The 27,751-nt window shown below is 39.2% G+C and overlaps 1 protein-coding gene and 1 long non-coding RNA gene across 5 annotated transcripts; one reads left to right on the top strand and one right to left on the bottom strand.

Moving 5' to 3' along the window:
* Positions 1-366: 366 nt before the first annotated feature.
* On the bottom strand, positions 367-10,340 carry HNRNPA3 (heterogeneous nuclear ribonucleoprotein A3). Of its 4 annotated transcripts, none has more exons than XM_042994758.1 (11): positions 10,140-10,340; positions 8,125-8,247; positions 7,888-8,034; positions 7,595-7,805; positions 7,177-7,266; positions 7,001-7,093; positions 6,836-6,916; positions 6,245-6,388; positions 4,990-5,112; positions 4,819-4,890; positions 367-2,031 (listed from the first exon to the last, which is right to left on the bottom strand). In XM_042994758.1, the coding sequence occupies exons 1-10, from the start codon at positions 10,209-10,211 to the stop codon at positions 4,838-4,840; spliced, it is 1,137 nt and encodes a 378-aa protein (XP_042850692.1). In that variant the 5' UTR covers positions 10,212-10,340; the 3' UTR covers positions 367-2,031; positions 4,819-4,837. The 4 variants fall into 4 exon arrangements, with proteins under 4 accessions (XP_042850692.1, XP_042850691.1, XP_042850693.1 ...); XM_042994757.1 differs by lacking the exon at positions 367-2,031 and adding an exon at positions 2,703-4,726 and having other exon boundaries at positions 10,140-10,334; XM_042994759.1 differs by lacking the exon at positions 367-2,031 and adding an exon at positions 2,703-4,726 and having other exon boundaries at positions 6,248-6,388; positions 10,140-10,331.
* Positions 10,341-10,452: 112 nt separating this feature from the next.
* Positions 10,453-27,475, top strand: LOC122240964. The gene is made up of 3 exons (XR_006220809.1): positions 10,453-10,888; positions 17,003-17,090; positions 27,298-27,475. It is a non-coding gene; the product is annotated as an uncharacterized LOC122240964 (long non-coding RNA).
* Positions 27,476-27,751: the final 276 nt, after the last annotated feature.

The following is a 27,751-nucleotide window of genomic DNA, read 5'->3' as shown; positions in this document are numbered from 1 at the left end:
ACAGAATACTCAACCAATCCACTGAAACCCAATTCATCCAACAGCTGAAACCCCTTCCTCTTTCCTATCTTTTCAGTCATTTAAGTATCCTTAACTGCGTTTTTTAAGTTCAGATTCCTCACTTACCACCCAAGCATCTCATACACTGGTATTCAAGACTTAAATCCTTAAGCAACAGGCTTTCAGTTCATTTTCTGTCCCCATTTCCAGTGTCATGTATGTTTCCCACTGAATAGAATCCATAACCTTGAACTGCTATGTAAAGGCTCATTTCAAGTTTCCCATTATTTTATTATTAATAAAGTATGTAATTTTCACCTAGAGTGTTTAAATCACACAAACACTGGAAAGCAACAAAACAACACACACATTTCTAAAAATATTTTAATGAAAAAGTTATCTTTCTGTAAACATTTCATTAATACTACAAATGAAACATTTGAATCCATTACAGACCACCTCTTAAGTCTTAAAAATCAGGATAAAACATTGAAATTTAAAAGTAATCTTGAGTATTATATAGGCTAACAATCCTTTCATTACCCCTGCCATTAACTTGCTTATTCAACTATTTGTGACATTCAATTATTGGAACTCCGATACTGTCCCTTAATTAGAAATGTTTCAAGTTGTGACATACCAGAACTCTTAAAACCAAGCCTATTCCAACCATTCAGTTCCTTAACAAATGATCTTTAGTACCAAATTTTCTTTTTTAGAACTTGAGTGTCTATCAGGCATTTTTTTTTTTTTTAATGTAGTGTGGGAAGCAATAACCTATAAGTTGGTTTGACAGAATCTGTTAAAAAGCCTGGCTCAACCATTTTCCCCCTTCTAGAACTTCCTTATTTGGCTTACTGGTGCTATGACTAAAGAGCACATTTTTCAGAAATGACAGTGGAACTACATTTAAATAAAATCATTTTATTTCAGAAGAAAGGAGATGGACTATAAAGAATATTACCTATCTTGGTTAATTTGCTTCACGCTAAAAGAAAATTTATCATTAAAAGACTATTATCTTCTTCAACTTCATTTTTATGATGTGTGGAAATTTAGTCCTGATTTAGTTGGAGAAAACAGAGCCAACCATTTTCTGAGAATAAACTAAAACCACACCTATGTATTAACTTTGTAATTTAGAAACTGTTTTAAAAGCCTGTCCCCCAAGTTTTTTTCAAAGTACATAAACATCATATCTCATTTTCTGAAGTTAAGTCCAACATGAGGCTTGAACTCACCCATGACCCCATGATCAAGAGTTGCATGCCATACAAACTGAGCCAGCCAAGCACCCCTCAAATTCTCAAATTTTTAATAAGCCCTTTGGGACAGTGATAATAGCCCTTATGAATGATCAGCAACTGATTTAAATAGTAATTAATATTTTAATTACTCTTTGGGAAATCTTTTAAGGGAGTATTAGCATAATTAGGTCCCCCACTACTTCTGGTTAACTGATTAAAACACAAAAGAACCAAAATGTATCCTATTAGTTCAAGTAATTCCCTGGATTTATATGCAAGAGAACTTTATGAGGCCACTTGAATGAAGACCATTCTTCTATCACCTGACAATTTTGAAAGTTCATTCTAAGGTGTTTTTCATGGAATAAGGATTAGCAGCTTAATGCTTCTGTTCCAAGTGTCATGCTTATTACAAAAACTTCACAAAATTTAAGGTTACTCATCAAAAACCAACTTTACCCTAAACACACCAACAATGAATTGTATATATGGGGCCACATCTGACTCAAGATAAATATTCATGGCTGTTGCAGGGCCTGAAACTGTTTAAAATGTGTTGGATGTGGTTCTAAAATGTTGGACCTGGTTCTGAAATAAAGTATTCAGCTGAGTAATTTTGCCAATGTACCTAATAGTTTCAAAATATGTCATATAAGTTTGTAGGGAAACAAATGGTGTCATGAGCTTTTACTGTGAGCTACAAACCTTACCCAGCCAGAAACCTTCGTATATAAGATGGTAGGAAAGACATTCCTCATTTAGGCAAGTAGGGTTCTCATTCAACCTGCAAATCAAAAAGATTACTCTTACCTTGCTTTACAAAAAATTACTCTTTAATTAGTGAAAAAATTCAAATTCAAGCCTTACCTAATGCTTATTGCCCTTCCTTGCAGGTCTAAATGCTAGACCTAGTGACTGTGGCAACTATCTCTCATTGTGATGTTCCAAAAGGCGAAGAGCTCCTTCCTGCTAGACTTTCTTCGATATTTCAGTTGTAATAAGCAGATTTAACTAGCTTTTGGAAAGTTGCTCACTATCACCATAGTATCTTATGCCTTCACTTCTCTGTAGTTGAAGCTCTTGCTGCTGCCTTGTCATTCTTTATTTATGCTGACTTGTCCATACTCAAAAGGCTGCTGAAGTCCTGTCTTAGTGAGTCTCCTTTGATCCACACTGTGCTTAAAATGCACATCTTAGGTCCTTTAAAGCTGGTTAAATCGCTCTCCTCATGGCTTACTTTTCCACACTGTTCACAAGAACTAAGCTAATACAACTTATAAACAGGTCACATACACAGATTTCACCTGCTTATAGGTTGCAAACATCAACTTACTGAAAATATTTTCACTATTAAACTAGTTCCAGAACACAGAAAGTTTGTTAACAGTACAATTAACCTCATATGCCATTAAAGGATACTGTCAAGGTTGTGTCAAACATTTTCACAAACATAGAAACAGGAAATGTCAATCTCCCCCATTCCTTCAACCTTTATTATATGAATAAAAGAACTTGAGACAATTTAGCTCAATTTTAATAAAATGTTTCCCAAGCATTACTTTGACCAGGTACCCAGGTTTAAATTATGAACATTGACAGTGTCCATTTATATAACCACATTTGAAGTTGTTAAAGACTTAACCATTTTCTAATATTAGCCTATTTTCTACGCTGCTTATTCACATATGTCCGTTAACAAATGGAATGTTGTCTGTTACATTTATTGGTTTGTGAGTGTTTTCTGGAAAACTGCAGTATCTGTGAAGACCGAGTTCCATGCTGGCATTGCATGCATCCAAATATTAATAATGCACAGAGGCACAGAATTAGAGCAACAAGAGAGCATATTCAAACACTAGCACGCCCCATTCCCCTTTTTATTGCTTGTTTTGCTTAGTACTTCTGAAAACAAAAATAATCTCGAATTCAACGTTCAACTGCCAAAGAAAGAGTAACAGCAGAGCACATACTCAGGGCTCGAATGAAATTGTAAGCACTAGCTGGCGCACAACAGTAGACATTGGTTTTTATATTTACGACCTTATCTAAAACTCTTCTCAACCAGGGTCTTCCAAACCAAACTGTTAACTCATACCAACATGATTTAGATGTTCAAACATACATATGGAATAACAGTGTGTTCTTCTGGATTTTTAAGTGAGCAAAAACTCACACTATTCAAATTTGAATTTGGGTCTCTGGGAAGTGAGAAGCTTGTACTAAGCAACTATGCTACACTTCTACTGTAGGAAGTCATTTGGGATGATTTTATCTAGACTGTCCTTGGTTTTATCCAGCAGAATACAGAGGGTACACACAGGAAAGCATGCCAGCCAGTTAAGGGTTCAACAATGCATGATTTTTATTCTCTTGCTTCTGAAAGCTTGTATCAAAAAAATAGATATATATTAAACCAAGGAAAATAACTGAAGACTTATGGGCCTCTTGTGCTTTAAAAAGGGAAAGGAAGAGTAGCCACTAATTTGCTCAGATACAGCAGGCTTAGTGGTCCTGTTATTTTGAAAAGTTTTTAAGAATGGTTTTTAAGGGAAAGGGAAAACATCCACTACCCCTTTCCAGAATTTAAACAGAGGGCAGTAGACATTCTTTACACCCAAATAAAACTATGGCAGTTCACATGTGACCATGGTGAATGTAGAATGGAGATGTTCTAAACACAGCTAGGACTCTCAGCAAAGCTAACACACTAAAATCATATGATTACATTTTGAAATAAAATGCACAAAAACCAAATAGGAATTTTGAGATTTTTCATTTGAAGGTAAATCTTAATGCTATTAAATTCACAAATATGCTAATTTAAATACCCAATTCTATTTATCTAAAACACACATTGCAAACATACAAATATCTATTCTCTCCACATGTCAGAGCCCATTCATTTCATGGTTTGGAAATGCGGAGAATAGATTCCCCTTAAACTGCAAGTCAGCAGGTGTTTCTTTACAGTTAACTTTAGCAAAATTCATACAAAATAGTAATTAACAATGATCTTCTTTACTTGTTAACTCACAAGGAAACACCTTCAAAACTGCATTTTGTTAAAGTTTCTGTACTAAAATGTAGAAAAACTGAACTACACAAATATTGAAAAGTTAAAAATTCCTTAATTTTTTATTCCTGGTACCACTACCACAATTTACAGGGCAATATACCTGATGTAATGAAAAGAAAAAGAAAAAGACAAAGCTACAACAGATAAAAGACCTCAGGAATGTACATCTAATTGACACTACATTGCATTAATCAATAGCTGCACTTTTTGCAAACTGTGGCTATGACAGTCCTGAACAAGAAGGGTTTCCTGTTTAAGCTGCAGTAACTTTTCTGACTATGGATCATCGTTCCTTCTGTGGCAGATTTTTACAGTTCCTCTAATGCATTTGGGACGACTGTCTCAAAGTAACCTGCAGCTTTCCTGACAACTCCTCGCTCTCTCTCCTGCTAAGAACTGTAGCCTGTTGAATAATACAGGATAAAAAAATTATTACACTCAGTGAACAGTTCCACATATTCTTTATCATCATGATAAAAATTTAAAGATACCTACCCTTTTCTTCTGAAAATTTTTAGAACCTTCTGCTACCATATCCACCACTTCCACCACCAGATCCATAACCACCTAGAAATACACAAGTTGTTTTGTTTTAAAAATCTGTGTATGTTTTTAAATTAAGAAGTCTATGGAAAACTTAACCAGAAAAATAAAAACAGTACTTACCACCATAGGGACTGCCCGAGCTTCTTCCACCAAAACTGCCCCCCTTCATGGGTCCATAATTTGATTGCTGTTGTCCACTATAATTTCCAAAATCATTATAGTTCCCACCACCACCATAGTTACCTGAAATCACAAAAGTTTTGTTTGTGGTTGACCTATACAATTATTTTCCTCTTTTAACATATGTACCCATTCTTGTGACAGCACACTTGGGAACACTTAAAATGCAACCCATTTGCAGTTTATAGAGCTACCAACTCTACCAACAGAGGCCCACTAGCAGACCTCAGGCATAAGTAGGAGAGGAGGCATCAGAGTGAAGATGGTCCAGAAGAGCTCCTATGTCCGCCTCAGATGTTATGCCCCAGTTCATTTTCTTGCCTTCATACTACTAACACCATCAGAAATGTGCTTGATTCACTCTAATTCTAATGTAGTACAACTTTTATATCAATGACAAAAAACATACTCTAAATGAGCTACTCAAAAAAGAAGGGTGGCTCAATCAGGTAAGTGTCTGACTCTTGATCTCAGCTCAGGCCATGATCTTATGGTCCTGAGACAGAGCCCCACATGGGTTCTACGCTTTCAGCATGGAGATTCTCTCCCTTGCTCTCTGCCACTCCCCCACTCTCTAAAGTTAAAAAAAAAAAAAAAAAAATCTTCAAGGGGCACCTAGCTGGCCCAGTGGGTAGAGCATGCAACCCTTGATCTTGGGGTTTTGAGTCCAAGCCCCACACTGGGCACAGAGCTTACTTAAAAATTAAATAATTTAAAATGACAAAAACTTAAAAACCTTCTGTTGTTGACACATTAACATCCCAACAAAACTCAATGTATTCGTAACAAAGCTCTTCATCTACAGTATCATGGAATAATGATGAAACTGGATTATCTGAAATGTACCTGACATCAAAATTCAAAATACTCCTGTCACCTAAACCCCAGATGACAACTGATTTTTCAACGTGTCTGCATTTAATTTGAAGTTCCCATTTGTCCAATTTTAAAGTGCCTAGAATTAAGTTAATTCTGGCAACAATTACTAAAAATATGTCCATTTTGATTACATAACAGTTGAACACATTTTACCAATTTGCTAAGTAGCCAGCAAAAAAATTAGGTTTCATCACCCATCATTTGAGTATTATTTTCTAATATTATGATTTGACTAAATGCTACATTTTAACATTTTTTAAAACATCTGTAACGACCTATAAATGATATGGAATATTTAAAACAAGTAAAAGCTTACCACCTCCAAAATTTCCTCCTTCATTGTAACCATCATATCCTCCACCACCGCCACCATATCCACCTCCTTGGTTTCCATATCCTGGTCCACCTCCACCATAGCCTCCTCTGCTACTATAACCAGGACCACCACCATAGTTGCCACCTAAAAAAAAAAAAAAAAAAAGTCACAAAAACCCTACAAATATAGTCAAATTATTGAACTATATTTGTATCACCACCAACCAACTGAAAAATAAACCAATGACTTAACACTCTAAAGGCTGGTAATACCTCATTAACACAGCATCAGAAACCTGGGCTACTGAGAATTAAGATGAAAGCTTAAATATCTTTTCATACTAAAAAAAAAATTGTTCTACTTTTTTGAAGTTAAAGTTCACTGAAGAAAATAGTGAACAGTATCCACTGACACAGTCTGGCTCCACTGCTAGTACAATAAACATTATCCTGGTCTTTCATGTCATTAGTTAAAAAAAAATCACACTTTGTAATAAGCCATGGAAGTTTTCACTAAAATCCACAATATAAACAAATGCTTAACTACCAATAAAGTACATAAAGTCAAAACATCAAACAGTTAAAAACTTACCATCACCTCCAAATCCATTATATCCACCATCACCTCCTCCATAACTACCTCTGCTGCCACCACCTCCACCACCATAGCCTCCTGAGGAAAAGGTTATGAATTAAAAATAAATACTCAACTTAGCAATGAATTTTAGATAAACACATTACAAGATAACTATCTTACCTCTTCCACCAAAGTTTCCACCGCGGCCAAAGTTACCACCACCTCCAAAGTTTCCTCCACGACCCATAAAGTTGCCAGATCCACCTCCACGACCTTTAACACGGGCAAGGAAGATCTTTAAAAACCTTACAAACACCACTCACTTCTATTGTGTATATATACATTGTTCTACTCACCTCTTTGAGATCCAGCAGACTGCATTTCTTGTTTAGAAAGGGCCTTTTTCACTTCACAATTATGCCCATTAATAGTGTGGTATTTCTGAACTAAATTTTTTTTTAATCAAACAAACAAACAGAAGTTATTTGATGTTTGGAAAAGCACATATAAATGATAGCCTTTTAAAAACTCATTAAAATATCATCAAGAAGGTAGTGACTGAATGGGAATGAGGGAGTGTTCTGGAACAATAAATAAGGTTTATTTCTTGATCCGGATGCTGGTTACACAGGTGTAGTCATTTATGAAAACTGAACCATATGCTTTATATGCTATGAAACACAATACAAAATGATAAGCAGTCTGGCAAATCTAGCATAGCACAAAGGAACCTTTTCTGTTTTCTCATTCAAGCTCCAATAAATTCCTACTTACCAACAATTTTATCAACTGTATCATGATCATCAAAAGTTACAAAAGCAAATCCTCTCTTTTTTCCACTCTGCCTGTCCTCCATAACTTCTATGGTTTCAATCTTGCCATATTTTTCAAAGTAGTCTCTCAAATTATATTCTTCTGTATCTTCTTTAATACCACCGACAAAAATTTTCTTCACAGTTAGATGGGCACCAGGCTTTACAGAATCCTACGTATAAAAAATACATGTCAAAAACCAAATTCAAATTCTTCAACAATTCCGCACATTATGCAGCATAATATCAAAATACCTCTCTAGAAACAGCTCTCTTTGGTTCCACTACACGCCCATCAACCTTGTGTGGTCGAGCACACATTGCTGCATCCACCTCCTCCACACAAGAGTAAGTCACAAAACCAAAACCCCTGGAACGTTTTGTTTGGGGGTCTCTCATCACCTATAAAACAGAAGTTTTAAAGTACTGAAATACATCTGTACAGGTCCCACACCCCTTAACAACCTTTTTTTGCTCTTTTAGTTAACTTACCACACAATCTGTAAGTGTGCCCCATTTTTCAAAATGTTCTCTTAAACTATCATCTGTAGTTTCAAAGCTCAAACCACCAATAAACAGTTTTCTCAACTGCTCTGGTTCCTTTGGATCATGGCCCTGAGAAAACAAATACATGTTAATTATTTTTTTGAGCGGATGAATTGCTAAGGTGCACAAAGCTTTAATCTGCTACAAATGATAAACTCACATCAAATTCCTGTACCATTAACACTTTGTCCAATTAAAAATTGGAGTAAGATCACGCATCAACTGATTAAAGGTACCAACACCAAAAAATTCTGTAGTCAGTCTTTCAAATGCCAACATCACTTCAACTACATTGAAGTCCAAGAAAACTTCAGAATCAAAAGTCCCTTAACTTTAGACTTCAACTAAAAGTATCTGGGGACAGAGTTTAGAAGTTGCTACTGGCAAACTATTCTTTAAGAAACCAATGTGTTGTAGAAGCAGTATTCCATCCATGCCATTTATTTTCATGTCTTCCCTCCTCAGTCTACGTTTCAAGCATTTAATTTTAAACCACAAAACCGTGAAGAAAAACTTAAAGGTTCTTAGTGGTAAACTTTTAAAAATTCATCAATTTCAAGAAAATCAAGATGTTAAAACAGGTATTCCTCAATACCAGGCTAAACCAGCATTCTTCCTCCAAAAATTACAAAAAGAAACCCACCATTTATCTTGATCGCTTTCTATAACCAATCTGTATTTGCACTTGTATCACATGGCAAAAATTTCAAAAACATAGGATCACAAAAAGGACAAGTTACATTAAATATAGTATGTAATGTTCGACAAGAATGGAGCACAACAAAACAAAATGAGATTTAAAAAAATTAAGATGTGATATGGACTGAATTGTTTTGCAATTTAACTGGTTCCTTAATAAAGTTACATGAACTGCCATTTAATGCATGCATTAAAATTAATTCATCCAAAGTCCTTAAATAAAGGGGCTCACATTTACATTCTAATGTCTTCGTGTGTCTTCCAAAGTAGAGATGTTAAGGCATTTAATATGAAAAGACTGTCACATGCTAGAAAAAAATGTTAAATGATTAATAGCCTAAAGCACCATTCACGTAATCTTTTCAAATCTTGGTTAACAGCATTTAATCGACAAAACACAAAGATGACCAAAAAAAAACTTAAAACCGCATAAAATTATCTCAAACACAGGAAAAATTCAACTGTGGTTGCAGTCCTCAACAACAAAAATCAAAGAAACCATTACAGCCAACCCACAAGGCGCGAAAATACGTATAATTCTAAGTACTTTAGCAAGAATAGTAAATCAGGAAGTATTCTAAAGCAGCAAACTTTTTAAAAATTTCATTATTGTCAACTGGGTGCTGCGAAGAAAAAAACAGGAGAATTAAATTCTCGTCGCCTTAAAAAGATCTGAAAGGACGAGAAACGCGCGGGCAGAACTTCAGCGAAAGCACTAGGCCCCAAGACCCAAGAACGTTTGTGGCATTTTCTGCCGGGCCGCCTCCTCCCGCTTCCTTCCAATCCCGCGCTCTTTCCCGGCGGCGGAGCGAGGCGGCGGCCATTGCGGCCCAATGCGCCATTTCGTAACGCGGCAGCGGATCAATGTCAATGTGGCCGCCGCCCGGCTGCTCGCTCGCCCGGATGTGACTGCTCGTCCCCTCCCCTCCCCCACCGCCTCCTCCCAACCGCTCCCGCCGAGGCCCGCCATGCCGCCCTCGGCCTTGGATCCGAGGCCGCGCGGCCTGCCGGCCAGCTCCTCTCCCGAGATCTCCCCAGCCACGCAACGCCTCCGAGGGGCCACCTGTGCAGCCGAAGGAGAAGGCAAGGGGAGCGAAGGGCCCCCAGAAGGCCTCCGAGGCCCGCTCCCCTCCCCCTCCCACCGCCCGTCTCAACGCAGAGCGCGGGACGGTCGACACGGTCCACCCGGCCTCCCCGCTCCCACCGAGCTAGGCCCCCCACGCCGGCCACTACCCGTCAACCCCCCGCTCTCCCCCTAATACCTCCTCCCCCCGGCGGCGGCGGCGACGGCCGGAGTCGGGCTGGGGGCGACCGGGCGGCGGTTTTACCTCCATTTTGAGACCGGACTCGCCTCTTCCAACTCGAGTTCAATATGGGACCGAGAGGAAGAGGCGGGGCTAGTCATCACGTGACGCGCTTTCCGCGCGCCACCGGCCTGTGGGGGAGGGGCAAGTTCGGAAGGGGGCGTGGGCAACTAGGCGCGAAGAGGGAATGGACGAGCGGGTTGGCGGGCGGGGAGCGGGGGCGGGCCGGTTCGCGGGAGCGCGCGCGCCTCGCCAACTTCCAGTGCGGTGCCGCCTTTTCCGACGTTCGCGCCGGGGCTCAGGCGGGGACGTCAGCTGGGACTCAGCCAATAGCGAGCGCCCACGTCGGGAGAATGCCTCGTGACCGCGCGTCACCGGAGAAAAGGCTTTTCTCTTTCTTCTCGCGCTTTTTTCCCCTCCCCCACGTAGGCTTCTCGGTTTGCTCTTACGAATTCATTTCATTCCCGTGCCTGAATAAAACCGCACCTTTCTCACCTGTGCTTTAAGGTTGCAAGAAAGCCCTGTGGGCCCCTCGGCATCTCGCACGTTTCCACATGCCAGAGACCAGATTCTGTGACTGCGATGCCCACTGTGAGGTATCCCTGCGACCCCGGCATGTGTGATTCATAGGCACCTTGGAAAGGCCTCAAAACGCGGCTGACCTAGTGAAATTTCACCCTTAATGAGCTGAGGCAGGACTGGTCGAGGTCAGTTCATTAGGTACTCACTGAACTTAAATCTATCGCCACAGATTTCTAACTTCAGGTTAACGTGGAAAGCTGAAACAGCTGTTCTCGTGGACGTAATTTCAGGAATGATTTACAAGATTTCTAAAAGGGTGGTCAGTTAGGCTTCTTTTACGCGAGTGATCTTTATCTTAATGTTTCCAACTCGATTTTGAAGTATAACGAACGAGACAGATAGAAAACCGATCTAATAATCCTTTATGTAGTGAAGTGATTTTAAATCATTCGACCTTACTGAGCTCTAGTTTTAGTTTTTTAAATGAAAAATGGAGGTGAGTCTCCAACACCTATGGGAGCTGTAAATTAATAATCTACCGATCCGTGTCTAAACGAAGGTACTGATAAAAGTGGCCACAATTGGCAAGTCTCCTACCCTGCTAAGAAATGCCCGGTATTTTAATGTAACGATCCGTAAAGAAGCAGCCAGCCACTTTAGAATTGAGCAAGCGCTCCTTTGGAAAGATTAGAAATCTAATCAAATACATAAATCGCTTGAAAAACAGTTTGTGTTAAATAGGGAATGGTGGGCTTGGAGTTTGGAAAAGGGAGCACAAAGAGTAAGAGTTTGTTGATGTTTATCTAGCGCTGCCAAGTGGAACAGGTGTTTTATTTAGGAGGCATGAACAAAAAGTACTCTGTTCTGAGGCAGAACCCAGTCACCAGGCCTTAATGTAACTTGGATGAAATAACCCTCCAAAGTAGCCTCTTCCTATTATGACTCCACATCACAAGCAAACCATTATGTATTTTTACCAGGTACTCTTGATAGCCAACAAAAGTAGTTAAGACATTCAGAAAATATATACCCTTAGTGTCTGGTTAATACATCAGGCTTTGTGAGTTTGATTATTGTGAAATAGTCATGAATAACTTGGACAATTCTGAGTACTTAGAAAAACACAGGGGCGCCTGGGTGGCTCAGTCAGTTAAGGGGCCAACTTCGGCTCAGGTCATGATCTCCAAGGTCTGTGAGTTCGAGCCCCGCGTGGGGCTCTGTGCTGACAGCTCAGAGCCTGGAGCCTGTTTCCGATTCTGTGTCTCCCTCTCTCTGACCCTCCCCTGTTCATGCTCTGTCTCTCCCTGTCTCAAAAATAAATAAAACGTTAAAAAAAAAAATTAAAAAAAAGAAAAACACAAAGTTAAAGACTTCTTCACTTAGGAAGGTAGTGTCTACACCAAGATACCTAAGAGCCACTGCAAAGGTCATCAAGAAGACTGATCACTTGGGGCGCCTGGCCTGCTCAGTGGGTACAGCATGTGATTATTGATCTCAGGGTCACGAGTTCAAGCCCCACATTGGGCATTGAGCTTACTTAGGAAAAAAACAAAAAAAAAAACTGATCACTTGGCTTTACCATAGGGCATGTTTGTCTAGGTGTTTGCTAACCAAGTTACTTCTAATTAGTAATGATAATCATAATTTGCTATTATTCTTTTTTTAATTGTATTAAATTCTTATATTCATATGAGAAATTATGGGGGATGGGGTATTAAGTACTTCCATCCAAGAATATATGTCAGTACATTCATTCACGTCTTTTGTCCTTGAGTAAATATGGATTCCTCTCTTTGGATTTATCCAGGTTTGCTGTTAAGTGATTTTTCGACATTAGCTATTTGTTATGCTTGTGTCTAAGTTTACCCTCCAGCCCTGGAGCCACATAGTATCTCATACAAATATCCATGCTGGAGTACTTGACCCTGTTGGATACAGACTTAAACCTTGGCCACTGTACACTGTAGCCCTGGCACTCTTTGAAATGTGAGAAAGAGAGAAAGAAACTATATGGTGTGGGAAGCAGGGGACAAGGTCCTAGGGTAAGATGAGATGGCAGACACACTTTATAAAGAAATTATATCAGGGATTCTCAACATCTTTCATATCATAACACAGAAAAGGATAATTTTTGCACAGCAAACTAGTAACATAAAAGAAGAGATTTGGAGGCATCTAACTGATGGTAAAAAAAAGTCATAGCATTATCTTTATATAATTATAAAATAAGTAATAATGCATTAGAGAATATATTAAAAATTAAATTAGAATAAATCTTTCAAATAAAAATTTTCCACATTTTTTAATGATCAACTTGATCATTAAAGATCATCCTGTGAATACATTTTGACATTAGGTTTTATGGTCAAAGTGGCTTTATGCAGTTTCTGATCCAGACTTCTTAATAATAAACTTCTCATATTCCAAATAGTAATTATCAGTGAGGGACTCTGATCACATAAGTGGGTGATAGAATGTTTAAAACCATTTTATACAACCATTCAAAATTTACAATTATAATTATATGCAAAGAATAACAACCCTTTTACTGACAAATGTCATATTGCAATTTCATAAGATAATGAAAATGGATTTGGAACCCAATAATATATTTTTATATCAGGATTTCCATATTGAAACTCTAGCTTTCAGAACATGCATGCATTGTCAACAGCTAGCCTGGGCACCAGAAAAAGAGTACATTGTTACAAAGGGATAGAAATAACCACTATATGTTAAGACAGATATGAAGGGCATTGCCTGGAGTTGAGCCCACTAGAAACCCCACTCTGTCCTCTTTCACCCTCTAACAGACCACCCCTGAGGCTGTGTGTTGTGACCCTTGGATATCTGGATCACAAATATGAGCACTGGCTCCAAAATCTCCAGTCACTGATGGGCAGTGAGGGCCTTTGCATATGGATGCCCAAGTGATAGGCATCTCCTTGGCCATGCACATCCGACAGAACTGTAAGTGCTGGTTGTTGTCCACTGTGCTTGCTGCTGCTTTAGGATACACCCCAGACTGCTTTGCACAGGCTGCCCTAAAGAGACCTAAACAAGGCTGCTCACAGCCAGAAGTACTGGCCCAGAGGACTCTGGCTCTCCCTGGCCCTTCTTAATTGCCCAGTTGCAGGAGAAGTCAGTTTCTTAACCCACATCCAGGACACCAGCAGGCCAAAGTGCAGTAGTTGGGAAGCCCTACCTAGATTGCATGCCTCATTTTGTGAATGAGAAAACTATTATGCAGATCAAGGAATTGATTTTTTCCAAGATTAACAGGAAATGATGACAAAGTCAGAACAGAAAGAGAATGGAAATTGAATGAAAATATTTTGGACATGTAATTCTGAGAAAGGAGGAAGTGTAACATACTATAAGCTTTATCATCCACCACTATATTCAGAATATGATAATAGTTTTATTTCTCTAAAATCTTGGTTTTTAAATAAGGAGTATTTAAAGTAAAACACAAAACAAAATTCTCTCCCCTACAAATCCTATTACATAGATTTAACCACAGTCAACAACTTAGTGTCTCTCCATTTATATTTTCTTCTAGGCTTAATCGATGCCTTAAAAATATATGAACGTGTATGGATAACCATAACTTTGACTTAATTTAGGCTGCTTAACAAAATACCACAGACTGAGTGAATTAAAAACATTTATTTTTCACAGTTTTAGACTGGGAAGTCTATCAGACTGCCAGTATGGGTGGGTTCTTGTAAGAGCCCTCTTGCTGATTGCAGATGGCTGCCTTCTTGCTGTGTCCTCACTTGGAAGAGAGAGAGAGCTAGCTCTTGCGTTTCTTCTTTATAAGAACATTCATCCCATCACGAGGACTATACCTTAATGACTTAACTGTCTCCTAAAGGCCCCATCTCCCAACACATTGGGGGTTACCAACACATTGGAGATTAGGGTTCCAACATATGAATTTGGAAGCAACACAAACATTCAATCCATAGCATACCTCCCTAACCCAGGGACTGGTATTACTGTCTATCCCTCCTTTTTGGTGTTCTCCTACCTTGTCTTTATTTAGGACGTTGATTCTCCCCTTAAGGGTTCTCTCAGCTCCTCTCTGGTCCTTTCCTCCATTGTCTTCTCCCTCTGTTTACACAAGATTTGTAATACTGAGAACCCTCAGGGAATTTGCATATACTTCCCAGGGAGGTTAAAGTAGTGGTCAATTTTGGTTTTTTAGTTTTTTTGTGGGGGGAGGGGGGAATGATTGTTATTTAGCAATTTTTTTTAATTTTTAATTTTTTAAATTTTTATTGAAATTCAAGTTAGTTAACATATAGTGTAATAATGATTTCAGGAATAGAATTTAGTGATTTATCACTTACATATAACACCCAGTGCTCATCCCAACAAGTGCCCTCCTTAATGCCCATCACCCATTTAGCCCATCCCCCCACCCAACCCTCCAGCAACCCTCAGTTTGTTCTCTGTATTTAAGAGTCTCTTATGGTTTGCCTCCCTCTGTTTTTATCTTATTTTTCCTTCCCTTCCCCTCTATTCATCTGTTTTGTTTCTTAAATTCCACATATGAGTGAAATCATATGATATTTATCTTTCTCTCACTGACTTATTTTCCTTAGCATAATGCAGTCTAGTTCCATCCACGTTGTTACAAATGGCAAGATTTCATTATTTTTGATTGCTGAGTAATATTCCATTGTGTATATACCACATCTTCTTTATCCATTAGTCAGTTGATGGACATTTGGGCTCTTTACATAATTTGGCTGTTGTTGATAGTGCTGCTATAAACATTGGGATGCATGTGCCCCTTTGCATCAGTATTTTTGATATCCTTTGGAAAATACCTAGTAGTGCAATTGCTGTGTTGTAGGGTAGCTCTATTTTAAAACAAAAAAAATTTTTTTTGAGAGAGAGGGCACAAGTGACCAAGGGGCAGAGAGAGAGGGAGAGAGAAAGAGATTCCTATGAGGGGCAGACAGACACAGAGAGAGAGGGAGAGAGAGAAAAGTGTGACTCACCTGAAGCAGGGCTTGTGCTTACTTGAAGTGGGTCTCAAACTCATCTGAAGTAGGGCTTGAGTTCACCCAAAATGGGGCTAAAACTCATGAATGGTGAGATCATGACCTGAGCTGAAGTCAGATGCTTAACTGACTGAGCCACCCAGGTTTTTTGAGGAACCTCTATACTGTTTTCCAGAATGGCTGCACCAGCATCAGTGCAATTCCCATCAGCAGTGCAAAACTGTTCCCCTTTTTCTGCATCCTTGCCAATATCTGTTATTTCCTGAGTTGTTAATTTTAGCCATTCTGACAGGTGTGAGGTGTATCTCATTGTGGTTTTGATCTGTAGTTCCCCGATGATGAGCGATGTTGAGCATCTTGTCATGTGTCTGTTAGCCATCTGGATGTCTTCTTTGGGAAAGTGTCCGTTCATGTCTTTTGCACATTTCTTCACTGGATGATTTGTTTTTTGGGTGTTGAGTTTTCATAAGTTCTTTATAGATTTTGGGATACTAACCCTTTACCCTATCTCTCATTTGACAATATCTTCTCCCAGTGGCCAGTTCTGATGAGTGTGTTGAGATGATAGGATAGATCACACCCTCTTCCCCAACACACACGCACATACACACACATACACCAGGCACACCCCATAGGTGGGTGATTTAAAGTATGAGGAGGTAATTTGATACTAGAAGTATTAATGAATCATGCACAGTGATTATGTTCTTTCTCAGGTCCCAACTTGGAAATTTGAAAAAGCTAAAATCTTTGTAATAGGTTTTTCACAAACGACTTCCCTGTGTTTCCCTTGTCACATCTTCTGGAATGAATATCTGTGATTTCACCTATCTAGCATCCAGTTCCCTTCTAGTAATAGCACTCTGATTTTCCTGTGGAACTACCCACTTCTCATTCTCAGACTACATGGTTCAGCAAGAACTGATACCATCCCTGACCACAGGGGCAGCATGTAATTTAGGCCTGGCCAATTGGAACATTGTATCCCTTTGTCACTGAACTAAGGAGTTTGCTCCTTGGTGAGTTACAAAGACTACACCAAATGGTGTTGTCACACAAAAGAAACTTTATTTGCAACAAATAAGGAGATCACAGGGAATAACTTCCAAAGTGTGCTCCCCAAGCAAGGGTGAGTGTGTTCCTTTTATTTAGGATTAGGGTAAATATTCAGAAAGAAGAGTTTTGTCATCCTATGTAGAGGTGAGCCTAAGGTCATGCATACATACTTAGGAAACATGACTATACATGCATGGTATGTGATGTAAGGTTTGTGCTCCTCCTTAGGTGGACATTTTAACACTTATCTCCGCTAATGAAGTAGAAGTAACTGTTCAACACTCCATGGCTCTTCTGCAGAGGTCCATCTGTGCAGGTGAGTCATTGGTTGAACTCAAACTTGTCTGGGCCAGCAGGAGCTCTTCCTGTTGTTTGCCTGTAAAAGATAAGGTTAACGTTCTTGTGAAGTAGTGGGGGTCATTGGGGGTCTTGCTGATGACACCTCTAAGCTATATTTATTGGTTTAAGATTGGACAAGTGAGCTTTTCATTGGTTCATTTGTTCACTCAACAAATATTTATTGAGCACCAGCCATATGCCTGAAAATATTTTAGGTGCTAGGGATACCTCACACGAAAGAGAGAGAGAGAGAGAGAGAGAGAAGACAACATTTATGGAGCTTACATTCAAACTGAGGGGAGCAGACAACAAACAAAATAAATTATATAGGAATAGAAAATAGCAAGTGCAGAGACCCTTGTTAAAAAGAAAAATTCAACTGAGTAAATTTTAAAGGTCGAATTGGGGAGCCTCTCACCTAGCAAGTAGAGGAGCCTCTTTTGAGGAGTTGTACAAACTGGAAGGCTTTTATAGGAAGGAGGATGGGGCAAGAAGTTATTAGCAAAAGAAAAGAGTTGTTTCTGGCAAGGTAACCTTCCCCTAGGAGGAAGGACTGGGGATATGGGGGAAGGTGTTTTATTAGGTAAAGTACCATATCTTCCTTTAGGGGGAGATGGAGAGGACCCATGTGACAGTCTCTGGTGCCTACCAGAAAATTTCCAGATTGATTGGCTTAAAATTCCACTCCTGGAGAAGTTGAAACTGCAATTAAGTCTTGATTTGCTGTCCTGGGGCAAGTGACTCCATCTTGAGCCCCTGGTTTTCTCTTTCTTGTCTGGAGTATTTGAGCAAGGAAGCTCTTGGGTAGAAGCAGAGTGAGTGTGGAGAAGAGAACTGGAGTAAGATCAGAGGTAGTAAGAGATGTGATCATGAAGGACTTGTAGGAAATTGTTAAGAATTTTGGTTTTTACTGTGACAGGAGAAACCATTTGATAGTTTTGAGGCTTCAATTTTTACAGGATTGCTCTGAACTCTGTCAGGTAAAGCACTTACCTTTGTTAATTAAGGTCTGTTTTGGGAGTTTTATCTTGTCCTTTTTTTTTTTTTTTTTAACATATTTTTGTTTCTTCAGTTTTCTTAACTCTTGTCACCTCTCCCAGTCTTGAGGGAATAGTCTTACATAGGAGATGAACCTTATCATTCAGCCCTGCCCTGGCTCTTGGTTGTCTTTCAAGTCTTTGTGATTGTCCAAATGGAAGCCAAATGTTACAGTCAGGGAAATGTGACACCAGACTATTAGGTTAGTTAGGCATGAACACTGGATTTATCCATGATGACAGTAGGACTTGGCGTAAAGAAGGAAACTGTGGTAGATGCCACATCTTACATTAATACAGGAAAGTGAGAAAACACCTTGGCTAGAAATAAAATATAGAAAATAGGAGACTTTTTGTGGGATTTGATGCTAGGTAGTTGAAAGAAGATGGAAGGTGAGCTTTTGAGGCAGCAGATCCAGCTTCTAATACTTAGTAGCTGTGGAAATAGTGATATATTCTTTAAAGGGTTAAATGAGATAGCATTAAATGAGATAAAATGCACAAGTGTACTTACAAAAGAACACAGTGCCTATTTGGCACTCCACTGCATGGGAGGGATTTGGAAAGCCTCAGGTCTTTAAGGGAGACAACCCAGCTGCAATTCACATTCCACCCAGCATGAACTGAAATAAACTGGGGGTAGAGTTTATATATATTTATTATGTATCTTTTTATTATAGAAATTTTATTTATTTTTTTAAAGGCTTTTGGGGGGCGCCTGAATAGCTTAGTTGGTTAAGCATCCGGCTCTTGGTTTCTGCTCAGGTCTTGATTTCACAGTTAGTGAGTTCAAGCCTCATATCAGGTGCTGCTCGTGCTCGTGCTCTCTCTCTCACCTTCTTTTCCAAAAAGAAAGTTTATTTATTTATTTTGTGTGTGAGAGAGAATGGGGGGTTGGGGAGGGGCAGAAAGAGAGGGAAAGAATCCCAAGCAGGCTCCACACTGTCAGTGCAGAGTCCGATGTAGATCTCGAACTCAGGAAATTGAGAGATTATGATCTGAGCCGAAGTCAGATGCTTAACTGACTGAGCCACCCAGGTGCTCCTACAGAAATTTAAAAAAAATACAGAAAAGTCAAAAGAACCGTACAAAAATCACCTTTTATACCTACCAACTATATTCAACAATTGACCATGTGCCATAATTTTTTGTTTTTGTATGGAAATAGATTACAAACATGATACTTTTCCCTTAGTACTTTAGCCTGCATGAGCTAGAAATAAGGAAATTCTCTTCTATAGTCACATTACCTTGGTTTTTTTTTATTAAATGTTTTATAATCAGTTGCAGTCATTATTCCTTTTGATATGTAAATTGCCCCAAAGTTGGCTTCTATGTCCTTTGTGTCATGCCCCACTAGTCTTTTTTTTTTTTTTCCCTTAAGATTTTTTATTTTGGGGGGCGTCTTGTGGCTCAGTTAGTTGGGTGTCTAACTTCAGCTCAGGTCATGATCTCATGGCTCTCTGCTGTCATTATGGAGCTTGCTTTGGACCCTCCATCTCCCTTTCTGTCTGCCTTTCCCCCTCTCAAATATAAACAAACATTTAAAAAAAAGATTTTTTATTTTTAAGTAATCTCTATACCCAACTTGGGGCTCGAACTCACAACCTCAAAATCAAGTCACATGCTCTATTGACTGAGCCAGCCAGGTGCCCCAGGCTGGCACTAATCTTAAAGAGTTAACTTGAATTCTCTCTTAGGTGCATTTGAATTGTATTAATCAAAACAAACTGGAGAGGGTGGAATTTTAGGCAATATGTGGAAAGATTGGGGGACGAGGAAAGGGAGAAAGTGGCTGATATGTATGTGAGCCAGCAAGATTGTCCTTAAAGTCAGCCAGCCTAGGCTCATCCTGAACTGGGGAATCATCCCTTCTTTCACATTCACAGCCCAAGATTCACCAAAAGCTCTATTGCTTTTCAGAATTTATCTGCATCAGGAGGCTGAAATTAGTATGTGAGTGTTTTACTTGTTTGTAAATTAAGAGTTGTCTATGTGTTTGTGTAGGAAGAGTCAAGAGAATATAACCCAAATATAATTAATTAAAATTAAATGTGCGGGGCACCTGACTGGCTTAGTAAATAGACCGTGCAACTCTTGATCTCGCCTGGGTCGTGAATTGAAGCCCCACATTGAGTGTAGAGATCACATGAATAAATAAACAAACAAACACTAATTTAAAAAAATTTAAAGGGAAATAGTTATCAGTAGCAATATGGGACATTAAATGAGGAAAGTATGTTGTTAAAAATAAGACAATAGACCTGAAATGGAGTTGTTTAGGCTAAATTCTCCCACCAATCCAAGACTTGATCGCAGTTTCACTCAAGCAGAAATGGACTCCTAAACCAGTCGATCAGGAATCATCTGATCAGCACTATTTAGGTAACATAGGCCCCTGCCATCCGTTAAAGGAAGGTAACCTTGTGATAACCAACCCATTCTTTTGCCTGGTATAACTTCCTCATGTCTGCTCCCTCCTGCCAATATAAAAGTCTTTCATTTTGTACAGCTCTTTGGAGCACCTTTCTTTTTGCTAGATTGGACACTGTCCCATTTGAATAGACTTTTGCTCAAAATACGAAAATTTTAATATGCCTTGGAGTGCCTGGGTGGCTTGGTGTGTTAAGCATCCGATTCTTGATTTCGGCTCAGGTCATGATCTCACAGTTCATGAGATCTAGCCCCGTGTTGGGCCCCTGTGCTGACAGTGTGGAGCCTGCTTGGGATTCTCTCCCTCTCTCTCTGCCCCTCCCCAGCTCATGAGTGTGCAGGTGCGCACACACACACACACATACACACACTCTCTCTCTGTCTCACAATAAATAAATAAATAAACATAAAGAAAATAAATCTCTAAAAAATTTTTTTTAAATATGCCTTGTAATATGTATAGTGACAAGAGACTTCTGTGTGAGATGTTGAGAGAGCATACATTTGGAAATCCAGCTGTCCTGCACCTCGTTCCTTCCATGGTCTTCTGAGCTCCCGCTGACAACAAATCCCACAGTGTGGGGTTGTTGTAACTATCCCAAGGGAAAGCTACGTCTTAAGAAAATTTCTTGTGACAATAATACTTAACCTAAAGCAAACATTTTCCAAGGGTGGGAATTTGAGTCATGGAGGCAAGTCAGTGGAGGAATTGGTTTTGGACAGAGGCTCTTTTCATAAGTCACCACCATAATAGCTACTTCCTATTCTGCTACCTATCTCTCTGGCCCTGGCTACAATCTTATCAGTATACGGCTGTGAACACGTAGAAGGTAGAGAAGATTAAATTACCCTGAGTTATGCAATCTCCTGTCTTATAGAAGAATGGAAAAATGCTTTCATGTTTCTGCAAATGTAGTAATGCTCAAGACATATTTGATGGAGGACATTTAAATAACTCTCTGTGAGGGATTGAAGAATGGAAGACACTTAAGACTGCCAGTCTTTTCAGTCATCCCCCTATCTCTTTTCATTTTATTTACTTAGATTCCCACATGCATTTAAATCCTTTTGTTTTATGTGCTCATTTTCATTTCCCTGTATTTCCCTTTCTTCTGGTTCATCTGGTCCATTTACTATCATTGCCTTAGTTAATATCCTGGGATCTAGTGTCATGTGCTTCCCACCAAGAACATTTTCATACTTCAGTTTTCCTAAAATGGAGCTTTGGGATTTCTTCATTTAGTTAAATTATTTCCTGGAGACAAAATATGAAAGGGATTCTGCTAATCCTATACACTATATAAATTATACATACTCTTAGAGAACAAATAATATGTAAGCTAAACAAGGATGTAGGTTTCACAGGCTTACATGTAATTCAGGTGTTCTCTCTCTGCTTTGTTACATGGAGTAGCTAAAGTGGTGTTGGTCCCAATCTCTGGTTCTCTTTCACCTTAGAGTTCTGCTCAAAGTCTCTCTCTGTAAACGGAATCTTGGTATGGGCTACTAAGAAGTCACTTCTCCTTAAGGAGGGCACTTATGTCGTATGTAAGTGATGAATCACTGAATTCTGCTCCTGAAACCAATATTGCAATGTATGTTGACTAACTAAAATTTAAATTAATAAAAAAGTTACTTCTCCTTGTGCCCACATCATTGAATATAGATAAAACCATGTACCAAGAGAAGTGATTTTATTTACAATTATTCAGCTAAGCAAACAAAATATGCTGGTTACCATGGCAGTGTATCTTACATTCCTTAACCTCCAGAAGTATACATAAAAATTAGAAAATAGAATAAAAAGAAGTAGGTATGGGAAGAGGCAGATTATTATAAGGCTTAAGGGTGGGCATCATTCTCTTTATTCCCTTAATAGACATTTTTTTCTGGCACTTTATTTTCACTGTAGTAAAATATATACAACATAAAATATACCATTTTAGCTATTTTCTAAAATGTTTATTTTTGAGAGAGAGAGAAAGACAGGATGCGAGTGGTGGGGGAGCAGAGAGAGAGGGAGACACAGAATCTGAAGCAGGCTCCAGGCTCTGAGCTATCAGCACAGAGCCCAATGTGGGGTTCAAACTCAAGAATTGTGAGATCATGACCTGAGCTATAGTTGGATGCTTAACCAACTGAGCCACCCAGGCACTCCCCCCCTACCCATTTTAGCTATTTTTAAGTGTACAATTCAGTGACATTAATTACATTCACAATGTTGTATAACCATCACTGCTATTTCCAAAATTTATCTACTACTGTAAAGAGGAACTCTGGAACCATTAAACCATAACTCCCCTTCCTGTTGTACCCTCCTCCCAGCCCTGATAATCTCAAATCTACTTTCTGTCTCTATGAGCTTGTCTGTCATTAAAAAAAAAAAAAAAAGTTCATTTACTTATTTTGAGAGAGCGCACTGTGTGCATGAGCAAAGGAGGGACAGGGGGAGAGAGAATCCCAAGCAGACTCCGTGCTCAGTGTGGAGCCCTTCGCGGGGCTCTGTCTCAGGACTGTGAGATCATGACCTGAGCTGAAATTAAGAGTGGGACAATTAACCAACTGAGCCACCCAGGTGCCCTATGTCATTTTTAAAAGATGAACTCTGGTGGCTATGTGGATGGGAAATATGGCATGAGGAATGCAAAGGAACAAGACTTAACTCTTTTCCTTCAAGTAACTTAAAAGGGATAACACTTTGAAAACCATTTATAGTGCCCTTCTCTTTTGCTTTCCTTAGAATGCAATCTTTGCTCTAGTTGGCAGAAGTGTGGATCTAGCTGGCAGAACTGGGAAATTAGGATTTGAGATGGAAAGGACACAAAAGAAAAAGCTACATGATATTCAACTTCTAAAAGCAAAATAGTAGTATGCATGTCAGTAGGCTTGCATGCTGAGTTTTTATCTCAAGAAAGGATTTTTCCAAATCCTTTTAGTATTCGCTGGCTGAATCGGAAGGAACCAGCACCTAAAGTTCTGTGGTGTATAGAGAGGCTACTCTTGTGTTTATATTAACAAAGCCACAAGTCTTTGTACTCAGTAGTAAAAAAGGGGAATAGTTATGTTAAGGTTGCCTGCAAGTAACAAAAATACTCCAGATAAGAGTAAGTGAGGTAGAAATTTGTTTTTCCATCATATTCCAGAAGTCTTTTTTTAGTTCTCAAGGTTGTCAGTCCAAATCTGTCATGGCATTCAATAAGACTAGGAGATGTAGGCTCCTTCAGTCTTGTTATCTGCTATACTTCACCCTAGAAATTTAATCTACGTTGCAGCCAATTTCATTTGCAGCAAAATGAAAGGGGGAATGAAGGGTACTTCACCTTCCTTTAAGGACATTTCCTGTAAACTGCACATACAATGTATGTTCTTACCCTACTGGGCAAAACTCACATGGCCATAACTAACTGCAAGGGAGCCAGGAATCAGGAGCTCTGTCATTATGGAAGAAGGAAGACACAGATATTGAGGAATAACTAGAACTTTCTACAACAGAAAGAGAGGTAGTTTGAAGAATGAGACTTCCAAGATGGAGGGCAGTGCTGAGTGGAGGGCCTTTGTGAGGGCTCTGAGCAGCCCAAAGGCAGCGCTTGTGAGGGAACTGAGTGTCAAAATAGGATAGTTCCAATAACCGAGAGGCTGGCAAATGGGTTTTGTTGGCTGAGAAGGTACCAAAAGTTCTCTATCTTAGCATTTTGGCTAAGACTAGTCCTGTCCCATCTTCACCGTAAATTGTATGTGAAATGGCTTCTTCAGAAAATGAGTCCCAGGAGGGAAGGGAGCCTGGTGGATACCCTTCTTCATCATGCTGCCTCAAGAGTCTAGAGGTAGGATTAAGGGGAATAGGAAAGACCTTAATCAGAACCTCTAATATAGGACCTGGACCTCTGGCCCGCTGAGGGAATGGGCTCTGGTGAGCAGCAGCAGGAGAAAGTATGGATGATCCCTTCAATTTGTAAGGGAACTCTGCTTTGATCTGCCATTTAATTTGTGATTTACAGCAAGGATTTGGGAGCCAGACTATGTAGTTTTGAACCTCAGCACTACCCCTTCCTATCTCTGTAACTTTCCTATATGAAAGGAGGTACTAAATACTAGAACCTTCTTCATATTACAAGATTACAGGATGTAAACAAGACCAGAGATATGTAATCATTGTAAAGTTCAATATGGTTAGTCCTACCAAATTGAGATTATTTGCCTGTGTTTACAAATAACAACAACGACATTTGAGATGCTATCTACTTAATCCCTACTGCTCTGTTAGTGTCTCTCCTATTATTTCAGAGTTCTTACAAGTGATCCTATTTTGGGTTTTTACAAGGTTTTTATAAGTTTCTTGTAAGGATTAATTTAATTAAAACATGTTATATAGAAAAACTCAAAGTTAGCTATTATATATTGATGTTATTATTATGTCTCAGAACAAAATGGAGAAAATTGCTAAAAAAATGGAGCTATAAGGAATTGACTTAGGCTAAGGAAATAGGTATTTATTGATTCTTCATCAGCATTGATCTAGCATGATTTAGATGGTGGTAACCTACAATCCTTTCAAAAGTTAGCAGGCGAATAAATATGCTTTCGGTTGTGTTATCAGTTCACGCAATGGAAATGACCTTAAATCCATACCAAATGACAGGCACAAATGGGATGAAGGTTGAGTTAATGAGTTATGTTTACAGTTGAGCAACATTAAATCCAAACAATGTTATTCTGCAGTGTATATGACAGATCTGTGCTTTCAGTTAGTCCCTTGTAGCAATTATGACAGTCACAAAACTGTAAGAAGAAAACAAGGTGCAATTCAGATTGCTTTTGGGAGTGAGCATAAGAGAACAAACAGGACCACAAGTAAGAAATTGGACATTATAAGAAATACACTAGGGACAAAGTTTTGTAGGGAGAAAGTAAATACAACCCTGAACGTCTTCTTCCCCGCCCCCCCCCCCCCTTTCCTTTTTGCAAGGCATAAGCAAACTCCTTCTGGTAGGACTAACCATTTTGACTTTCTACTGATAATACAGCTCTGGATTTGTTTACATACCATATAGCTTATTCACAGAGCGTGCTAACCAACATATGCTGTGTGTTTACTTCAGGCTTGCAATATTGACTGTGAATACTGCTCAGTCCAAATACTACCGTGGTCTTTTGAAGCTGTAGTTATAATATTTTAAATACTCTCAGATGTACTAGATTGTTAATCAGTTAAGCATCCAACTTCAGCTCAGGTCATGATCTCATGGTTGGTGAGTTGGAGCCCCACGGTGGGCTGTCTGCTGTCAGTGTGGATCTGCTTTGGGTCCTCTCTTCCTGTCTCTCTGCCACATTCGCCCGCTGTCTCTCTCTCTCAGAATAAATCAACACTGAAAAAAAAGAAAATCAGAAACTTATTGTTATTAGATAATAGAGCAATAAAAATATTTTGGGGGAAGGGAGAAAGGAAGGTTCAAAACACCTAAGCAGTGACCCAAGCAGCTTAATAAACCATTTGGCATGAAGCACCTCAGAATGTGCTAACATGTTCAGAACACTTACTTCCATGTATCTGAGGAAGAATTGTCACATATTTTGATTCCTCAATTTGAAATAATTTTGAGCTTTTTCTTCTTTTCCAAAAAAATGACCTTGATTTCCCAGTTTTGGAATTACACATTTCTTAGTCTAGACCTTATAATACGTAACAAAGACAAACTGGCCACATACTGGTGTAACCGTTAAAGTTAGAACTGTCGATAATTAGGGTTAAATCCCTAAATTTAGAAAACTGACTCTCCTTCAGTGAGTACTGCTGTTTACTGAAAGGTAAAATATTGTTAGCATGGTGTAGCTGATAGGGTGGGTAAGCTCCAGCTGGTGGGTGCTCTCTGCTTCCTCAGTCTTCCTGGGTCACCCAGTCTGCCTTCAGGAAGCACTTCAGGTTAGTTAATTCCAGGCGGGGCACTCATACCATTGTTCCCAGGAAACTAGCAATATTAAACTTTGTAAACCAAGACCTTAGATGGTCCATGAAGTCCTTCCAAGTGTTGCTTTCTGTTTAACTCCCTATCCCAGGTCAAGCCAGCCCTACAGGCAGTCACTGGGGGTATATCCTCAGTTGTTTCAGCTTCTTTTTTGTAAGTAAGGAAGAGAAATCTACTCTAATTAATTCAAATAAAAGGGGTGGGGACATGTAATAGTAAAGACCTCACAAAATCATAGTCAGGCTTCATGGGAAATCAGACTATAACTGAAGCTATCAGGAACCAAGAAATCCATATTCTTCCTTTTTCTGTCTCGCTGGGGCCAAGCGGTGTCTCCTCTACCTTTCTCTTAGCCCATCTACTCCATTTTCCTCTTTCATGTAGCCAGCACATTAATGCACATGTTCCCAAAATAGCAGACAGCCTCCAAGTTTGTATGACCTAATCAGCATAGCTACCTTCAGGCTTTAGGTGTCTGATCAAAATATTTGAGAGGGGTAAGAATGAGGGGAGAGAGACAGAATATGATGTGATACAGGGAGGCCAGTGGACTATTTTACCTCAGGTAGCTATCTTTGATCCATCAACCTTGGCCTTAGGGCTCCTGGATGTTAAAGATCAGTCTTATTCATCACAGCAAAGAAAATGGGAGATGACAAGTGAAGCAAACCGGAGATCAATGACATTTGAAAATAGTAACAATTACTACATTTTCATACTCCTTGACATTTTCTCTTTGTATGCGAGCTAGATTTTATGATGTTCAGTTGGAGCTTCAACACTTTGTAGGAGCAATACTGGTATGAAAAAGATGATTTCTTCTCTGCCATGTGAGGATCTGGCAATATTGCTGCCATCTGCAAACGAGGAAGAGGGCTCTCACCAGATACCAGATCTGCTGGCACCTTGATCTTGGACTCCCCAGTCTCCAGAACTGTAAGAAATGAATGGTTGTTGTTCAAGTCACCTACTGTGTAGTATTTGTTGCAGTAGCCAAAATGAAGACAGGCAGATAAAATCTAAAAATGTTATTGAAATATTTTTCTTTTCATATTTGATCATTTTAACACTGCACTGAGTTGACTTGTAACTGTGAGTATGTTGCTTACTCTCTAGGGACCTCATTTCTTTTGAGTTACTATAATCTATAATAATGAAGTTCCAAATATATATTCAAACCCATCAAAAAGAAATTGCCTGATTGG

Source organism: Panthera tigris, chromosome C1, assembly GCF_018350195.1.
Source record: "Panthera tigris isolate Pti1 chromosome C1, P.tigris_Pti1_mat1.1, whole genome shotgun sequence".
Classification (NCBI taxonomy): Eukaryota; Metazoa; Chordata; class Mammalia; order Carnivora; family Felidae; genus Panthera; species Panthera tigris.
This window is presented reverse-complemented; position numbering and strand designations above follow the sequence as displayed.

Bases quoted from the DNA above. Each gene is read 5' to 3' on its own strand.
- HNRNPA3 (XM_042994758.1), bottom strand. From the start codon at position 10,211: ATGGAGGTAAAACCGCCGCCCGGTCGCCCCCAGCCCGACTCCGGCCGT. The intron at 8,035-8,124 runs GTAAGTTAACTA...TCTGTTTTATAG, and splicing joins GCACACTTACAGATTGTGTG to GTGATGAGAGACCCCCAAAC. The intron at 7,267-7,594 runs GTAAGTAGGAAT...AAAAAAATTTAG, and splicing joins TACAGTTGATAAAATTGTTG to TTCAGAAATACCACACTATT.